Source organism: Oncorhynchus keta, chromosome 1, assembly GCF_023373465.1.
Source record: "Oncorhynchus keta strain PuntledgeMale-10-30-2019 chromosome 1, Oket_V2, whole genome shotgun sequence".
NCBI lineage: Eukaryota > Metazoa > Chordata > Actinopteri > Salmoniformes > Salmonidae > Oncorhynchus > Oncorhynchus keta.
In genome coordinates, this window is record NC_068421.1 from 100,226,830 (window position 1) to 100,241,752 (window position 14,923).

General features: G+C 51.3%; 1 protein-coding gene across 3 annotated transcripts in view; it reads right to left on the reverse strand.

The window, feature by feature from the left end:
- The window catches only part of shroom2a (shroom family member 2a), a 108,088-nt gene that overhangs the window by 48,251 nt on the left and 44,914 nt on the right, over positions 1-14,923 (reverse strand). For all 3 annotated transcript variants that reach the window (XM_052468996.1, XM_052468994.1, XM_052468997.1), the window contains one exon: positions 1,983-4,653. In XM_052468996.1, coding sequence (XP_052324956.1) covers positions 1,983-4,653 — 2,671 coding nt within the window. The remainder of the gene's footprint in view (positions 1-1,982; positions 4,654-14,923) is intronic.

Sequence of the window (14,923 nt, forward strand, 5' to 3'; positions counted from 1 at the left end):
ACCTAGCCTAAGGGGTCACACCTCAACCTAGCCTAAGGGGTCACTCCTCAACCTAGCCTAAGGGGTCACTCCTCAACCTAGCCTAAGGGGTCACTCCTCAACCTAGCCTAAGGGGTCACTCCTCAACCTAGCCTAAGGGGTCACTCCTCAACCTAGCCTAAGGGGTCACTCCTCAACCTAGCCTAAGGGGTCACTCCTCAACCTAGCCTAAGGGGTCACTCCTCAACCTAGCCTAAGGGGTCACTCCTCAACCTAGCCTAAGGGGTCACTCCTCAACCTAGCCTAAGGGGTCACTCCTCAACCTAGCCTAAGGGGTCACTCCTCAACCTAGCCTAAGGGGTCACTCCTCAACCTAGCCTAAGGGGTCACTCCTCAACCTAGCCTAAGGGGTCACTCCTCAACCTAGCCTAAGGGGTCACTCCTCAACCTAGCCTAAGGGGTCACTCCTCAACCTAGCCTAAGGGGTCACTCCTCAACCTAGCCTAAGGGGTCACTCCTCAACCTAGCCTAAGGGGTCACTCCTCAACCTAGCCTAAGGGGTCACTCCTCAACCTAGCCGTATACCTCGAGTCACAAAATAAATGTAGAAATCGATATTATTCAATTATTGCACCCACACTGCTCACGAACGCGTGTCTGCGTTGCCAGGCGATAAAATAGAAGTCAGTTCTATATGTGGCGCAGATCGCGCTGCAAGTCCTGGCTCTCCCATCTCCTCATTGGTTTATAGAAGCAGGTACCCACGTGTCATCTCCTCATCGGTTATACCCACGTGGGTGACTGAAAGAAGAATGAGGTCGGTGGCGGTAATGCACCTAATTTATGTAAGTGCCAATCGCAATATAAAGTCGAGAAGAAAAAGCCTGGAAGGAAAAGGCCTGATTCGGTTGACCGTTTTATGTGTGGATTAATTGTTGGAGAAGAGGACTTTGTGCACTTCAGGTAAAATAACAACTCAATGTTTATATCCCAGGACAAATTAGCTAGCAAAAGAAAGATAGCTAAATAGGACAAATTAGTTAGCAAGTGCAAGCTAGCTAGGAAAATTGCCATAAATGTTTAATGCTTTTCAACCTGTCCCCAAAATAATGTAATTGGTTCAGAGTTTGTTTTGATATTTTAGCCTGCGTGTCGTGATCGCGTTTAGTGTGGGGGGACAAAATACATTTACGCACGATGGCGCACGAGCGCAGCCGTTTTGGGTTCTGTGTAAGACGTCACTCCTGAACCTAGCCTAAGATGTTCCATACCTCGTCCTTTTCTTTACACGTTCCAAATGGGCTTTTTAACCGTGCGAATCAGTGCCAAATCTAAGGAATGAATCTGAGCCTCAGCGTTATCACCGTTGGATGGCAGCGAGGCCTTGTCAGGCGTAAGTTCTTCAGTGGAGCAGAGAGCTACTCCCCATAGAGATGCTGTACTGAGAGTAAAGTCATAACATGCATACATTTCAACCGACAATGAGTTTGACAGTGACTCAGTTTCGAGACCCATGGGCCCTTGTAGTGCACTACAACAAAGATAGGATGCCAGTATCTCACCTTGTCATAGAAGTCAGCGGAGGTTGAGGATAGGATGCCAGTAACTCACCTTGTCATAGAAGTCAGCGGAGGGTGAGGATAGGATGCCAGTATCTCACCTTGTCATAGAAGTCAGCGGAGGGTGAGGATAGGATGCCAGTATCTCACCTTGTCATAGAAGTCAGCGGAGGGTGAGGATAGGATGCCAGTATCTCACCTTGTCATAGAAGTCAGCGGAGGTTGAGGATAGGATGCCAGTATCTCACCTCGTCATAGAAGTCAGCGGAGGTTGAGGATAGGATGCCAGTATCTCACCTTGTCATAGAAGTCAGCGGAGGTTGAGGATAGGATGCCAGTATCTCACCTTGTCAAAGAAGTCAGGGGAGGTTGAGGATAGGATGCCAGTATCTCACCTTGTCATAGAAGTCAGGGGAGGTTGAGGATAGGATGCCAGTATTTCACCTTGTCATAGAAGTCAGCGGAGGGTGAGGATCGGGACCTCTCGTGGACTGGGGCTGGTTTGGTCCTGTCATCTTTTCCAGGATCCAGGATGTTATCAGCAGAGTGTGAGCGTCCTGAGGCTCTGGTCTCAGCTGCTTTCTTCTGGGTGTTCCAGGTGGTCTCGTACTCAGCAAAGGTCCCCAGTCTCTGCAGCTCCAGAAGGGCCTGCTGTCTGTGGTCCTGTCCCTGACACTCTCTCTGTTCCTTCCTGCTGCCGGACATGTCACAATCACCCCTGGCTATCTCTTTGCCCTCTCCACAGTCCTCTACAGGGCCTGGCAGGGCAGTTTTAGGGAGGGGTCTGGTGAAGGCAGGTCTGGGGGTGGAGCGTCGGTTCAGCAAGGAGTCTGCAGTCTTAGGGGGGGTCAGCTCCTCCTTCACCCCCACATCATTGATTTTGTCTGGCTCAGAGAAACACCGGACCTTCTTCTCCGTGGTGAAACGCTTCCTGCTTCCAATACGGGTCACCTGACTCTGGGCAGAGCCAGACCTGGCTGGGAGGCCCTCAGAGAGGCTGGACAGGGGGTTAGAGTTGTCGCTCCTCCCCAGACCAGAGGAGGAGTAGTCCGGCAGGGACCCTGCCTCTGCCACAGGGTGCTCCAGAAGGACAGGCTCCAGGTCTCTCCTTCTAAACGAGGTGGCCTTCAGCACGCGGGCCTGCGCCTCCTTCAGATGGTCCTTATAGGTGGAGGTGAAGGAGCCATCTGAAGAAGAGGTGGTGTCTTTGGGCCTCCAGACCTCTGGCACCTCATGGTTCTCCTCCGCCTCACAGGGTCCACTCAGGGAGGCAGCGCTCTGACTCTTCTGCAGCTGGGCACGTCTCATCTGGATCTCATTCCTCAGGGTGGTGGCGAACCGGTCAGTCCTGGTGCACTGGTTACTGGAGAGATCTACAGTCTCCACACTGGAATAGTCTCTGGGTACGAGGCCTGAGTTGCTGAGGCCGCTGGTGGTCTGAGGGCAGATCTGACTATCTGGCAGCATCTCTTGACGGTGTATGGTGTCCTGCTGAAGAGGTTGTAGAGACTGTCTTCTCGGGGGGTAACTCATACAGTGGGGCTCTGCAGTCTGACTGTTGTTCCTCTTCAGGCTGGGCTGGCCTGTAGAGGACTCCAGTACAGCAGAGGGACAAACGGTAGCTGGCTGTTTGTGGCGGGAGCAGTCATCCTGTCTGCTGTATCCCTTACTGTCGTTGTTGAGGAGTGGAGGTGGCTGGTACTTAGCCTTGGTAACCCCTGACCCCAGGGGAGTGAGTGACTTCTTATCTCCTCCACCCTGTACGATGCTCACTGTTCTCCTCCTTTCACCGCCACCCTCCACACCCTCCTCTCTGCCCCCTCCACCCCTCCTTTCGTCAGTCTTGACCTGCAGGGCCTGGGTGACCGGTTGACCAGGCTGTCTGGCCGTCACACAGTAGTACCGGCTGTCTCCAGTGCTGTCTGGGGTCTGGCTGTAGAGCTGGGTGTTCTGGGCATTGTAGTTGGTGGGGAGCTCCTGCATGCTGCTGTAGCAGATGCTGACGTTCTGCTGTTTGGGGACAGACCAAGTCCTGGGGTGGGAGTAGAGAGAGCTCTCATTACTGTACTGTCTCTGGTGGCAGGGCAAGTAGGTAGGGGGGAGCTGGCCCAGCCTGACATCACTACTGGACAGGGAGCAAAGCTTGTTACAGTTCACCTGGTTGGGATGACAGTTCTTTGGTGAAATGTAAGGAGGGACCATGTTGTTCTTGGAGGGTAAGTTGTGATGGCTACGCCGAGAGTCATTGGTGCATTGTGAGTTATCAGAGTTATCCATTCCTTCACCATGGGCCTTGGGCTGGGTGTGAGCACCGGGTCCCTCTGGACAGGCTATAACCAGAACATTCTCATGGGACTTCGTAGCAGCGAAACTGTGACTGCGTACGGGCGGTGGGGGAGGGGGATCGGAGGTTTTCTTCTTGTCCGGAACGTGCCAGACGGGACCGCAGCTAGCCCTAGTAGAGCTGGAGGAGTGGGAAGAACCTGACCCTGACTGCTCCGCTGTCCAGGGGCTGTCCCGGACCATGTTGGCCCCATGTCCCCCAGCCAGTTGCAGATACCCTGGCCTCTCAGCCTGAGTAGTGAGAGGGTCAGGCAGGACATGTCTGCTGTTACTGGGCCGGCCCCCTGACTCCCACTGGTTCACCTCACACAGCATGTTCTCTGTGGAGGCAGCATTGCTCTTAGGGAGGGTGTGGTCTGGTGTCTTAGGGAGGGTGTGGTCTGGTGTCTTAGGGAGGGTGTGGTCTGGTGTCTTAGGGAGGGTGTGGTCTGGTGTCTTAGGGAGGGTGTGGTCTGGTGTCTTAGGGAGGGTGTGGTCTGGTGTCTTAGGGAGGGTGTGGTCTGGTGTCTTGGAGAGGGTGTAGTCTGGGGTACCAGAGTTGGTGGAAAAGGAGCTGTATGCAGAGTCCCTCTTGCCCCCTCCCAGGTGCTCCGTGCTGGTGTTGGACTTGACCGGGGAGAAGCGTCCTGGGGATTGGTGTCCAGGGGGGTAGGGGTGGTGGGAGACGTCTAGACTGTCCATGCTGCCCAGAGAGCTGAACTGGTCTGATACTCGCCGTAGGTTAGTCTGGTTCTGGTCCCAGCCAGTCGAGGAGAGGTTGGTAGAGGAGAAGCTGGGGAGGAAAGAGGTGGAAGAGGGCTGTTCGAGATACATAATGCATTGTCCTACATAATGCTATAGTCTAACACAGTACTTGGGGGGCATCATGCTAGTAGAGGCCCATTGTCCTACATACTGCTATAGTCTAACACAGTACTTGGGGGGACATGCTAGTAGAGGTATTCACGGGTCAACCACAACCCAAATACCCGATACTTGACCTGCAGCCCGGGCCCGACATTTAATCTTAGGGATTTTTTACTGTCTTAAGTCAGTTAGGATCACCACTATTTTAAGAGTGTGAAATGTCAGAATACTAGTAGAGAGAATTATTTATTTCAGCTTTTATTTCTTTCATCACATTCACAGTGGGTCAGAAGTTTACATACACTCAATTAGTATTTGGTAGCATTGCCTTTAAATTTTAACTTGGGTCAAATGTTTTGGGTAGCCTTCCAGAAGCTTCCCACAATAAGTTGGTTGAATTTTAGCCCATTCCTCCTGACAGAGCTGGTGTAACTGAGTCAGGTTTGTAGGCCTCCTTGCTCGCACACATTTTTTCAGTTCTGCCCACAAATGTTCTATGGGATTGAGGTCAGGGCTTTGTGATGGCCACTCCAATACCTTGACTTTGTTGTTCTTAAGCCATTTTGCCACAACTCTGGATGTATGCTTGGGGTCATTGTCCATTTGGACCAAGCTTTAACTTCCTGACTGATGTCTTGAGATGTTGCTTCAATACATCCACAATTTTCGATCCTCATGATGCCATCTATATTGTGAAGTGCACCAGTCCCTCCTGCAGCAAAGCACCCCCACAAAATGATGCTGCCACACCTGTGCTTCACGGTTGGGATGGTGTTCTTCAGCTTACAAGCATCCCCCTTTTTCCTCCAAACATAACAATGGTCATTATGGCCAAATAGTTATATTTTTGTTTCATCAGACCAGAGGACATTTCTCCAAAAAGTACAATCTTTGTCCCCATGTGCAGTTGCAAACCGTAGTCTGGCTTTTTATGGCAGTTTTGGAGCAGTGGCTTCTTCCTTGCTGAGCGCCCTTTCAGGTTATGTCGATATTGGACTCGTTTTACTGTGGATATAGATACTTTTGTACCCGTTTCCTCCAGCATCTTCACAAGGTCCTTTGCTGTTGTTCTGGGATTGATTTATATTTTTCGCAGCAAAGTACGTTCATCTCTAGGAGAAAGAACGCGTCTCCTTCCTGAGCGGTATGACGGCTGTGTGGTCCCAAGGTGTTTATACTTGCGTGCTATTGTTTGTACAGATGTACGTGGTAACTTCAGGCATTTGGAAATTGCTCCCAAGGATGAACCAGACTTGTGGAGGTCTACAACTTTTTGGAGGTCTTGGCTGATTTCTTTTGATTTTCCCATGATGTCAAGCAAAGAGGCACTGAGTTTGAACGTAGGCCTTGAAATACATCCACAGGTACACCTCCAATTGATTCAAATGGATGTCAATTAGCCTATCAGAAGCTTCTAAAGCCATGATGTCATTTTCTGGAATTTAAAGGCACAGTCAACTTAGTGTATGTAAACTTCTGACCCACTGGAATTGTGATACAGTGAATTATAAGTGAACTAATCTGTCTGTAAACAAGTGTTGAAAAAATTACTTGTGTCATGCACAAAGTAGATGTCCTAACCGACTTGCCAAAACTATAGTTTAACAAGAAATGTGAGGAGTGGTTGAAAAACGAGTTTTAATGACTCCAACCTAACTGTATGTAAACTTCCAACCTAAACTGCAGATATATTTGTTAACCAGAAGAGCAACTTCACTGAAAAAATAAAATAAAATGTGTCTCTCAAGTCCAATCGAATCTGGTCTAGGGTATAGGTCTGGTTATCAGAGGGTGCATTCAGGTTCAGGTCTGATCGGGTCCACGTCCCCATTTATTTATTTTTTATTGTGTTCTTTAGGGTCCGGGTCTGATCGTCCTCTGTTCCATTTGGATCCAACTTTTTAGATCCGAGAAAACCTCTACATGCTTTTTAGAAAACCTCTACATGCTAGCTCAACTGTCTACACAAACTGACAAGATTTTAGGCACACTCAGTATAATAACGATGAAAAAGGTCCATAGTGCATTGAGGTACAGAATAACTACTGGTCTTATTTTGAAACAAATCTCTGAAGTTGTGGGCCAGTGGAAAGTAGTCACAGTAAAACTCAGATCTTGGAGCCTGAATAGAGCTCAGCTTCCCGACCGTTCCCAACGGGCCCAGACATTCTACATCCGGGTAGAGCCCGTTTTATTTTTCAGGGCTCGGGTATCACTAACATTTTGAAGCTGAGCCATTTGCTCGTGCAGCGCAGTGCAGTATAGTCATATCTGACTAAGATCATGTGGTGTTCGAAGTGCTTCAACCCTGTCAAATATAAAACAGGAGAGATTATTTAACAGAAAATAATAAATGTTCCTAGAGTGATGAAAAGTAGCTAACTGCACTGTCATGGTCTTCATTGAGCAGAGGAGCCCAAGCGGAGCTGTTGCTATGGATACTCACAGACCCAGAGTAGCAATGAGCAAACTGCATGCAGAGCATGGTCTTAAATTTGGCACACACAATCAGGGAGTAGGGTAGGGCCTGAATGTTGTAGGCATGGGTAGGGTCTGAATGTTGTAGGCATGGGTAGGGCCTGAATGTTGTAGGCATGGGTAGGGTCTGAATGTTGTAGGCATGGGTAGGGCCTGAATGTTGTAGGCATGGGTAGGGCCTGAATGTTGTAGGCATGGGTAGGGCCTGAATGTTGTAGGCATGGGTAGGGCCTGAATGTTGTAGGCATGGGTAGGGTCTGAATGTTGTAGGCATGGGTAGGGTCTGAATGTTGTAGGCATGGGTAGGGTCTGAATGTTGTGGGCATGGGTAGGGTCTGAATGTTGTGGGCATGGGTAGGGTCTGAATGTTGTAGGCATGGGTAGGGCCTGAATGTTGTAGGCATGGGTAGGGCCTGAATGTTGTAGGCATGGGTAGGGTCTGAATGTTGTAGGCATGGGTAGGGCCTGAATGTTGTGGGCATGGGTAGGGTCTGAATGTTGTGGGCATGGGTAGGGTCTGAATGTTGTGGGCATGGGTAGGGTCTGAATGTTGTGGGCATGGGTAGGGTCTGAATGTTGTAGGCATGGGTAGGGTCTGAATGTTGTAGGCATGGGTAGGGCCTGAATGTTGTAGGCATGGGTAGGGCCTGAACGTTGTAGGCATGGGTAGGATCTGAACGTTGTAGGCCTGGGTAGGGCCTGAACGTTGTAGGCATGGGTAGGGTCTGAACGTTGTGGGCATGGGTAGGGCCTGAACGTTGTGGGCATGGGTAGGGTATGAATGTTGTGAGCATGGGTAGGGTCTGAATGTTGTGAGCATGGGTAGGGTCTGAATGTTGTAGGCATGGGTAGGGTCTGAATGTTGTAGGCATGGGTAGGGTCTGAATGTTGTAGGCATGGGTAGGGCCTGAATGTTGTAGGCATGGGTAGGGTCTGAATGTTGTAGGCATGGGTAGGGTCTTAATGTTGTGGGCATGGGTAGGGTCTTAATGTTGTAGGCATGGGTAGGGTCTGAATGTTGTAGGCATGGGTAGGGTCTGAATGTTGTAGGCATGGGTAGGGTCTGAATGTTGTAGGCATGGGTATGGTCTGAATGTTGTAGGCATGGGTAGGGCCTGAATGTTGTAGGCATGGGTAGGGTCTGAATGTTGTAGGCATGGGTAGGGTCTGAATGTTGTAGGCATGGGTAGGGCCTGAATGTTGTAGGCATGGGTAGGGTCTGAATGTTGTAGGCATGGGTAGGGCCTGAATGTTGTAGGCATGGGTAGGGCCTGAATGTTGTAGGCATGGGTAGGGCCTGAATGTTGTAGGCATGGGTAGGGTCTGAATGTTGTAGGCATGGGTAGGGCCTGAATGTTGTAGGCATGGGTAGGGCCTGAATGTTGTAGGCATGGGTAGGGTCTGAATGTTGTAGGCATGGGTAGGGTCTGAATGTTGTAGGCATGGGTAGGGTCTGAATGTTGTGGGCATGGGTAGGATCTGAATGTTGTGGGCATGGGTAGGGTCTGAATGTTGTGGGCATGGGTAGGGTCTGAATGTTGTAGGCATGGGTAGGGCCTGAATGTTGTAGGCATGGGTAGGACCTGAATGTTGTAGGCATGGGTAGGATCTGAACGTTGTAGGCCTTGGTAGGGCCTGAACGTTGTAGGCATGGGTAGGGTCTGAACGTTGTGGGCATGGGTAGGGTCTGAACGTTGTGGGCATGGGTAGGGTCTGAACGTTGTGGGCATGGGTAGGGTATGAACGTTGTGAGCATGGGTAGGGTCTGAATGTTGTAGGCATGGGTAGGGTCTGAATGTTGTAGGCATGGGTATGGTCTGAATGTTGTAGGCATGGGTAGGGCCTGAATGTTGTAGGCATGGGTAGGGTCTGAATGTTGTAGGCATGGGTATGGTCTGAATGTTGTAGGCATGGGTAGGGCCTGAATGTTGTAGGCATGGGTAGGGCCTGAATGTTGTAGGCATGGGTAGGATCTGAATGTTGTGGGCATGGGTAGGGTCTGAATGTTGTAGGCATGGGTAGGGTCTGAATGTTGTAGGCATGGGTAGGGTCTGAATGTTGTAGGCATGGGTAGGGCCTGAATGTTGTAGGCATGGGTAGGGTCTGAATGTTGTAGGCATGGGTAGGGTCTGAATGTTGTAGGCATGGGTAGGGTCTGAATGTTGTAGGCATGGGTAGGGCCTGAATGTTGTAGGCATGGGTAGGGCCTGAATGTTGTAGGCATGGGTAGGACCTGAATGTTGTAGGCATGGGTAGGGCCTGAATGTTGTAGGCAGGGGTAGGGTCTGAATGTTGTGGGCATGGGTAGGATCTGAATGTTGTGGGCATGGGTAGGGTCTGAATGTTGTAGGCATGGGTAGGGCCTGAATTGTAGGCATGGGTAGGGCCTGAATGTTGTAGGCATGGGTAGGATCTGAATGTTGTAGGCATGGGTAGGGTCTGAATGTTGTAGGCATGGGTAGGGTCTGAATGTTGTGGGCATGGGTAGGATCTGAATGTTGTGGGCATGGGTAGGGTCTGAATGTTGTGGGCATGGGTAGGGTCTGAATGTTGTAGGCATGGGTAGGGCCTGAATGTTGTAGGCATGGGTAGGGCCTGAATGTTGTAGGCATGGGTAGGGCCTGAATGTTGTAGGCATGGGTAGGATCTGAACGTTGTAGGCCTTGGTAGGGCCTGAACGTTGTAGGCATGGGTAGGGTCTGAACGTTGTGGGCATGGGTAGGGTCTGAACGTTGTGGGCATGGGTAGGGTATGAACGTTGTGAGCATGGGTAGGGTCTGAATGTTGTGAGCATGGGTAGGGTCTGAATGTTGTAGGCATGGGTAGGGTCTGAATGTTGTAGGCATGGGTAGGGCCTGAATGTTGTAGGCATGGGTAGGGCCTGAATGTTGTAGGCATGGGTAGGGCCTGAATGTTGTAGGCATGGGTAGGGTCTGAATGTTGTGAGCATGGGTAGGGTCTGAATGTTGTAGGCATGGGTAGGGTCTGAATGTTGTAGGCATGGGTAGGATCTGAATGTTGTAGGCATGGGTAGGATCTGAATGTTGTAGGCATGGGTAGGATCTGAATGTTGTGGGCATGGGTAGGATCTGAATGTTGTGGGCATGGGTAGGGTCTGAATGTTGTGGGCATGGGTAGGGTCTGAATGTTGTAGGCATGGGTAGGATCTGAATGTTGTGAGCATGGGTAGGGCCTGAATGTTGTGGGCATGGGTAGGACCTGAATGTCGTGGGCATGGGTAGGGTCTGAATGTCGTGGGCATGGGTAGGATCTGAATGTCGTGGGCATGGGTAGGGCCTGAATGTCGTGGGCATGGGTAGGGTCTGAATGTCGTGGGCATGGGTAGGTTCTGAATGTCGTGGGCATGGGTAGGGTCTGAATGTCGTGGGCATGGGTAGGGTCTGAATGTCGTGGGCATGGGTAGGTCCTGAATGTCGTGGGCATGGGTAGGGTCTGAATGTCGTGGGCATGGGTAGGGCCTGAATGTCGTGGGCATGGGTAGGATCTGAATGTCGTGGGCATGGGTAGGGTCTGAATGTCGTGGGCATGGGTAGGGTCTGAATGTCGTGGGCATGGGTAGGTCCTGAATGTCGTGGGCATGGGTAGGGTCTGAATGTCGTGGGCATGGGTAGGGTCTGAATGTCGTGGGCATGGGTAGGGTCTGAATGTCGTAGGCATGGGTAGGGCCTGAATGTCGTAGGCATGGGTAGGGCCTGAATGTTGTAGGCATGGGTAGGGCCTGAATGTTGTAGGCATGGGTAGGGCCTGAATGTTGTAGGCATGGGTAGGGTCTGAATGTTGTGGGCATGGGTAGGGTCTGAATGTTGTGGGCATGGGTAGGGTCTGAATGTTGTGGGCATGGGTAGGGTCTTAATGTTGTGGGCATGGGTAGGGTCTTAATGTTGTGGGCATGGGTAGGGTCTTAATGTTGTAGGCATGGGTAGGGTCTGAATGTTGTAGGCATGGGTAGGGTCTGAATGTTGTAGGCATGGGTAGGGTCTGAATGTTGTAGGCATGGGTAGGGTCTGAATGTTGTAGGCATGGGTAGGGCCTGAATGTTGTAGGCATGGGTAGGGCCTGAATGTTGTGGGCATGGGTAGGGCCTGAATGTTGTGGGCATGGGTAGGATCTGAATGTTGTAGGCATGGGTAGGTTCTGAATGTTGTAGGCATGGGTAGGGCCTGAATGTTGTAGGCATGGGTAGGGTCTGAATGTTGTGGGCATGGGTAGGGTCTGAATGTTGTAGGCATGGGTAGGGCCTGAATGTTGTAGGCATGGGTAGGGTCTTAATGTTGTGGGCATGGGTAGGGTCTTAATGTTGTGGGCATGGGTAGGGTCTGAATGTTGTGGGCATGGGTAGGGTCTTAATGTTGTAGGCATGGGTAGGTTCTGAATGTTGTGGGCATGGGTAGGTCCTGAATGTTGTAGGCATGGGTAGGGCCTGAATGTTGTAGGCATGGGTAGGGCCTGAATGTTGTAGGCATGGGTAGGGTCTGAATGTCGTAGGCATGGGTAGGGTCTGAATGTCGTGAGCATGGGTAGGGTCTGAATGTCGTGGGCATGGGTAGGATCTGAATGTCGTGGGCATGGGTAGGGCCTGAATGTCGTAGGCATGGGTAGGGACTGAATGTTGTAGGCATGGGTAGGGTCTGAATGTTGTAGGCATGGGTAGGGTCTGAATGTTGTAGGCATGGGTAGGGTCTGAATGTTGTAGGCATGGGTAGGGTCTGAATGTTGTAGGCATGGGTAGGGTCTGAATGTTGTAGGCATGGGTAGGGCCTGAATGTTGTAGGCATGGGTAGGGCCTGAATGTTGTAGGCATGGGTAGGGTCTGAATGTTGTAGGCATGGGTAGGGTCTGAATGTTGTAGGCATGGGTAGGGTCTGAATGTTGTAGGCATGGGTAGGGTCTGAATGTTGTAGGCATGGGTAGGGTCTGAATGTTGTAGGCATGGGTAGGGCCTGAATGTTGTAGGCATGGGTAGGGCCTGAATGTTGTAGGCATGGGTAGGGTCTGAATGTTGTAGGCATGGGTAGGGCCTGAATGTTGTAGGCATGGGTAGGGTCTGAATGTTGTAGGCATGGGTAGGGTCTGAATGTTGTAGGCATGGGTAGGGTCTGAATGTTGTAGGCATGGGTAGGGTCTGAATGTTGTGGGCATGGGTAGGGTCTGAATGTTGTGGGCATGGGTAGGGTCTGAATGTTGTGGGCATGGGTAGGGTCTGAATGTTGTGGGCATGGGTAGGGTCTGAATGTTGTAGGCATGGGTAGGGCCTGAATGTTGTAGGCATGGGTAGGACCTGAATGTTGTAGGCATGGGTAGGATCTGAACGTTGTAGGCCTTGGTAGGGCCTGAACGTTGTAGGCATGGGTAGGGTCTGAACGTTGTGGGCATGGGTAGGGTCTGAACGTTGTGGGCATGGGTAGGGTCTGAACGTTGTGGGCATGGGTAGGGTATGAACGTTGTGAGCATGGGTAGGGTCTGAACGTTGTAGGCATGGGTAGGGTCTGAACGTTGTAGGCATGGGTAGGGTCTGAATGTTGTAGGCATGGGTAGGGCCTGAATGTTGTAGGCATGGGTAGGGTCTGAATGTTGTAGGCATGGGTAGGGTCTGAATGTTGTAGGCATGGGTAGGGCCTGAATGTTGTAGGCATGGGTAGGGCCTGAATGTTGTAGGCATGGGTAGGGCCTGAATGTTGTAGGCATGGGTAGGGTCTGAATGTTGTGGGCATGGGTAGGGTCTGAATGTTGTAGGCATGGGTAGGGTCTGAATGTTGTAGGCATGGGTAGGGTCTGAATGTTGTAGGCATGGGTAGGGCCTGAATGTTGTAGGCATGGGTAGGGTCTGAATGTTGTAGGCATGGGTAGGGTCTGAATGTTGTAGGCATGGGTAGGGTCTGAATGTTGTAGGCATGGGTAGGGCCTGAATGTTGTAGGCATGGGTAGGGCCTGAATGTTGTAGGCATGGGTAGGGCCTGAATGTTGTAGGCATGGGTAGGGCCTGAATGTTGTAGGCATGGGTAGGGTCTGAATGTTGTGGGCATGGGTAGGGTCTGAATGTTGTGGGCATGGGTAGGGTCTGAATGTTGTAGGCATGGGTAGGGCCTGAATTGTAGGCATGGGTAGGGCCTGAATGTTGTAGGCATGGGTAGGATCTGAATGTTGTAGGCATGGGTAGGGTCTGAATGTTGTAGGCATGGGTAGGGTCTGAATGTTGTGGGCATGGGTAGGATCTGAATGTTGTGGGCATGGGTAGGGTCTGAATGTTGTAGGCATGGGTAGGGTCTGAATGTTGTAGGCATGGGTAGGGCCTGAATGTTGTAGGCATGGGTAGGGCCTGAATGTTGTAGGCATGGGTAGGGCCTGAATGTTGTAGGCATGGGTAGGATCTGAACGTTGTAGGCCTTGGTAGGGCCTGAACGTTGTAGGCATGGGTAGGGTCTGAACGTTGTGGGCATGGGTAGGGTCTGAACGTTGTGGGCATGGGTAGGGTATGAATGTTGTGAGCATGGGTAGGGTCTGAATGTTGTGAGCATGGGTAGGGTCTGAATGTTGTAGGCATGGGTAGGGTCTGAATGTTGTAGGCATGGGTAGGGCCTGAATGTTGTAGGCATGGGTAGGGCCTGAATGTTGTAGGCATGGGTAGGGCCTGAATGTTGTAGGCATGGGTAGGGTCTGAATGTTGTGAGCATGGGTAGGGTCTGAATGTTGTAGGCATGGGTAGGGTCTGAATGTTGTAGGCATGGGTAGGGCCTGAATGTTGTAGGCATGGGTAGGATCTGAATGTTGTAGGCATGGGTAGGATCTGAATGTTGTAGGCATGGGTAGGATCTGAATGTTGTGGGCATGGGTAGGGTCTGAATGTTGTGGGCATGGGTAGGGTCTGAATGTTGTAGGCATGGGTAGGATCTGAATGTTGTGAGCATGGGTAGGGCCTGAATGTTGTGGGCATGGGTAGGACCTGAATGTCGTGGGCATGGGTAGGGTCTGAATGTCGTGGGCATGGGTAGGATCTGAATGTCGTGGGCATGGGTAGGGCCTGAATGTCGTGGGCATGGGTAGGGTCTGAATGTCGTGGGCATGGGTAGGTTCTGAATGTCGTGGGCATGGGTAGGGTCTGAATGTCGTGGGCATGGGTAGGGTCTGAATGTCGTGGGCATGGGTAGGTCCTGAATGTCGTGGGCATGGGTAGGGTCTGAATGTCGTGGGCATGGGTAGGGCCTGAATGTCGTGGGCATGGGTAGGATCTGAATGTCGTGGGCATGGGTAGGGTCTGAATGTCGTGGGCATGGGTAGGGTCTGAATGTCGTGGGCATGGGTAGGTCCTGAATGTCGTGGGCATGGGTAGGGTCTGAATGTCGTGGGCATGGGTAGGGTCTGAATGTCGTGGGCATGGGTAGGGTCTGAATGTCGTAGGCATGGGTAGGGCCTGAATGTCGTAGGCATGGGTAGGGCCTGAATGTTGTAGGCATGGGTAGGGCCTGAATGTTGTAGGCATGGGTAGGGCCTGAATGTTGTAGGCATGGGTAGGGCCTGAATGTTGTGGGCATGGGTAGGGCCTGAATGTTGTGGGCATGGGTAGGGCCTTAATTTTGTGGGCATGGGTAGGGTCTTAATGTTGTAGGCATGGGTAGGGTCTTAATGTTGTGGGCATGGGTAGGGTCTTAATGTTGTAGGCATGGGTAGGGTCTGAATGTTGTAGGCATGGGTAGGGCCTG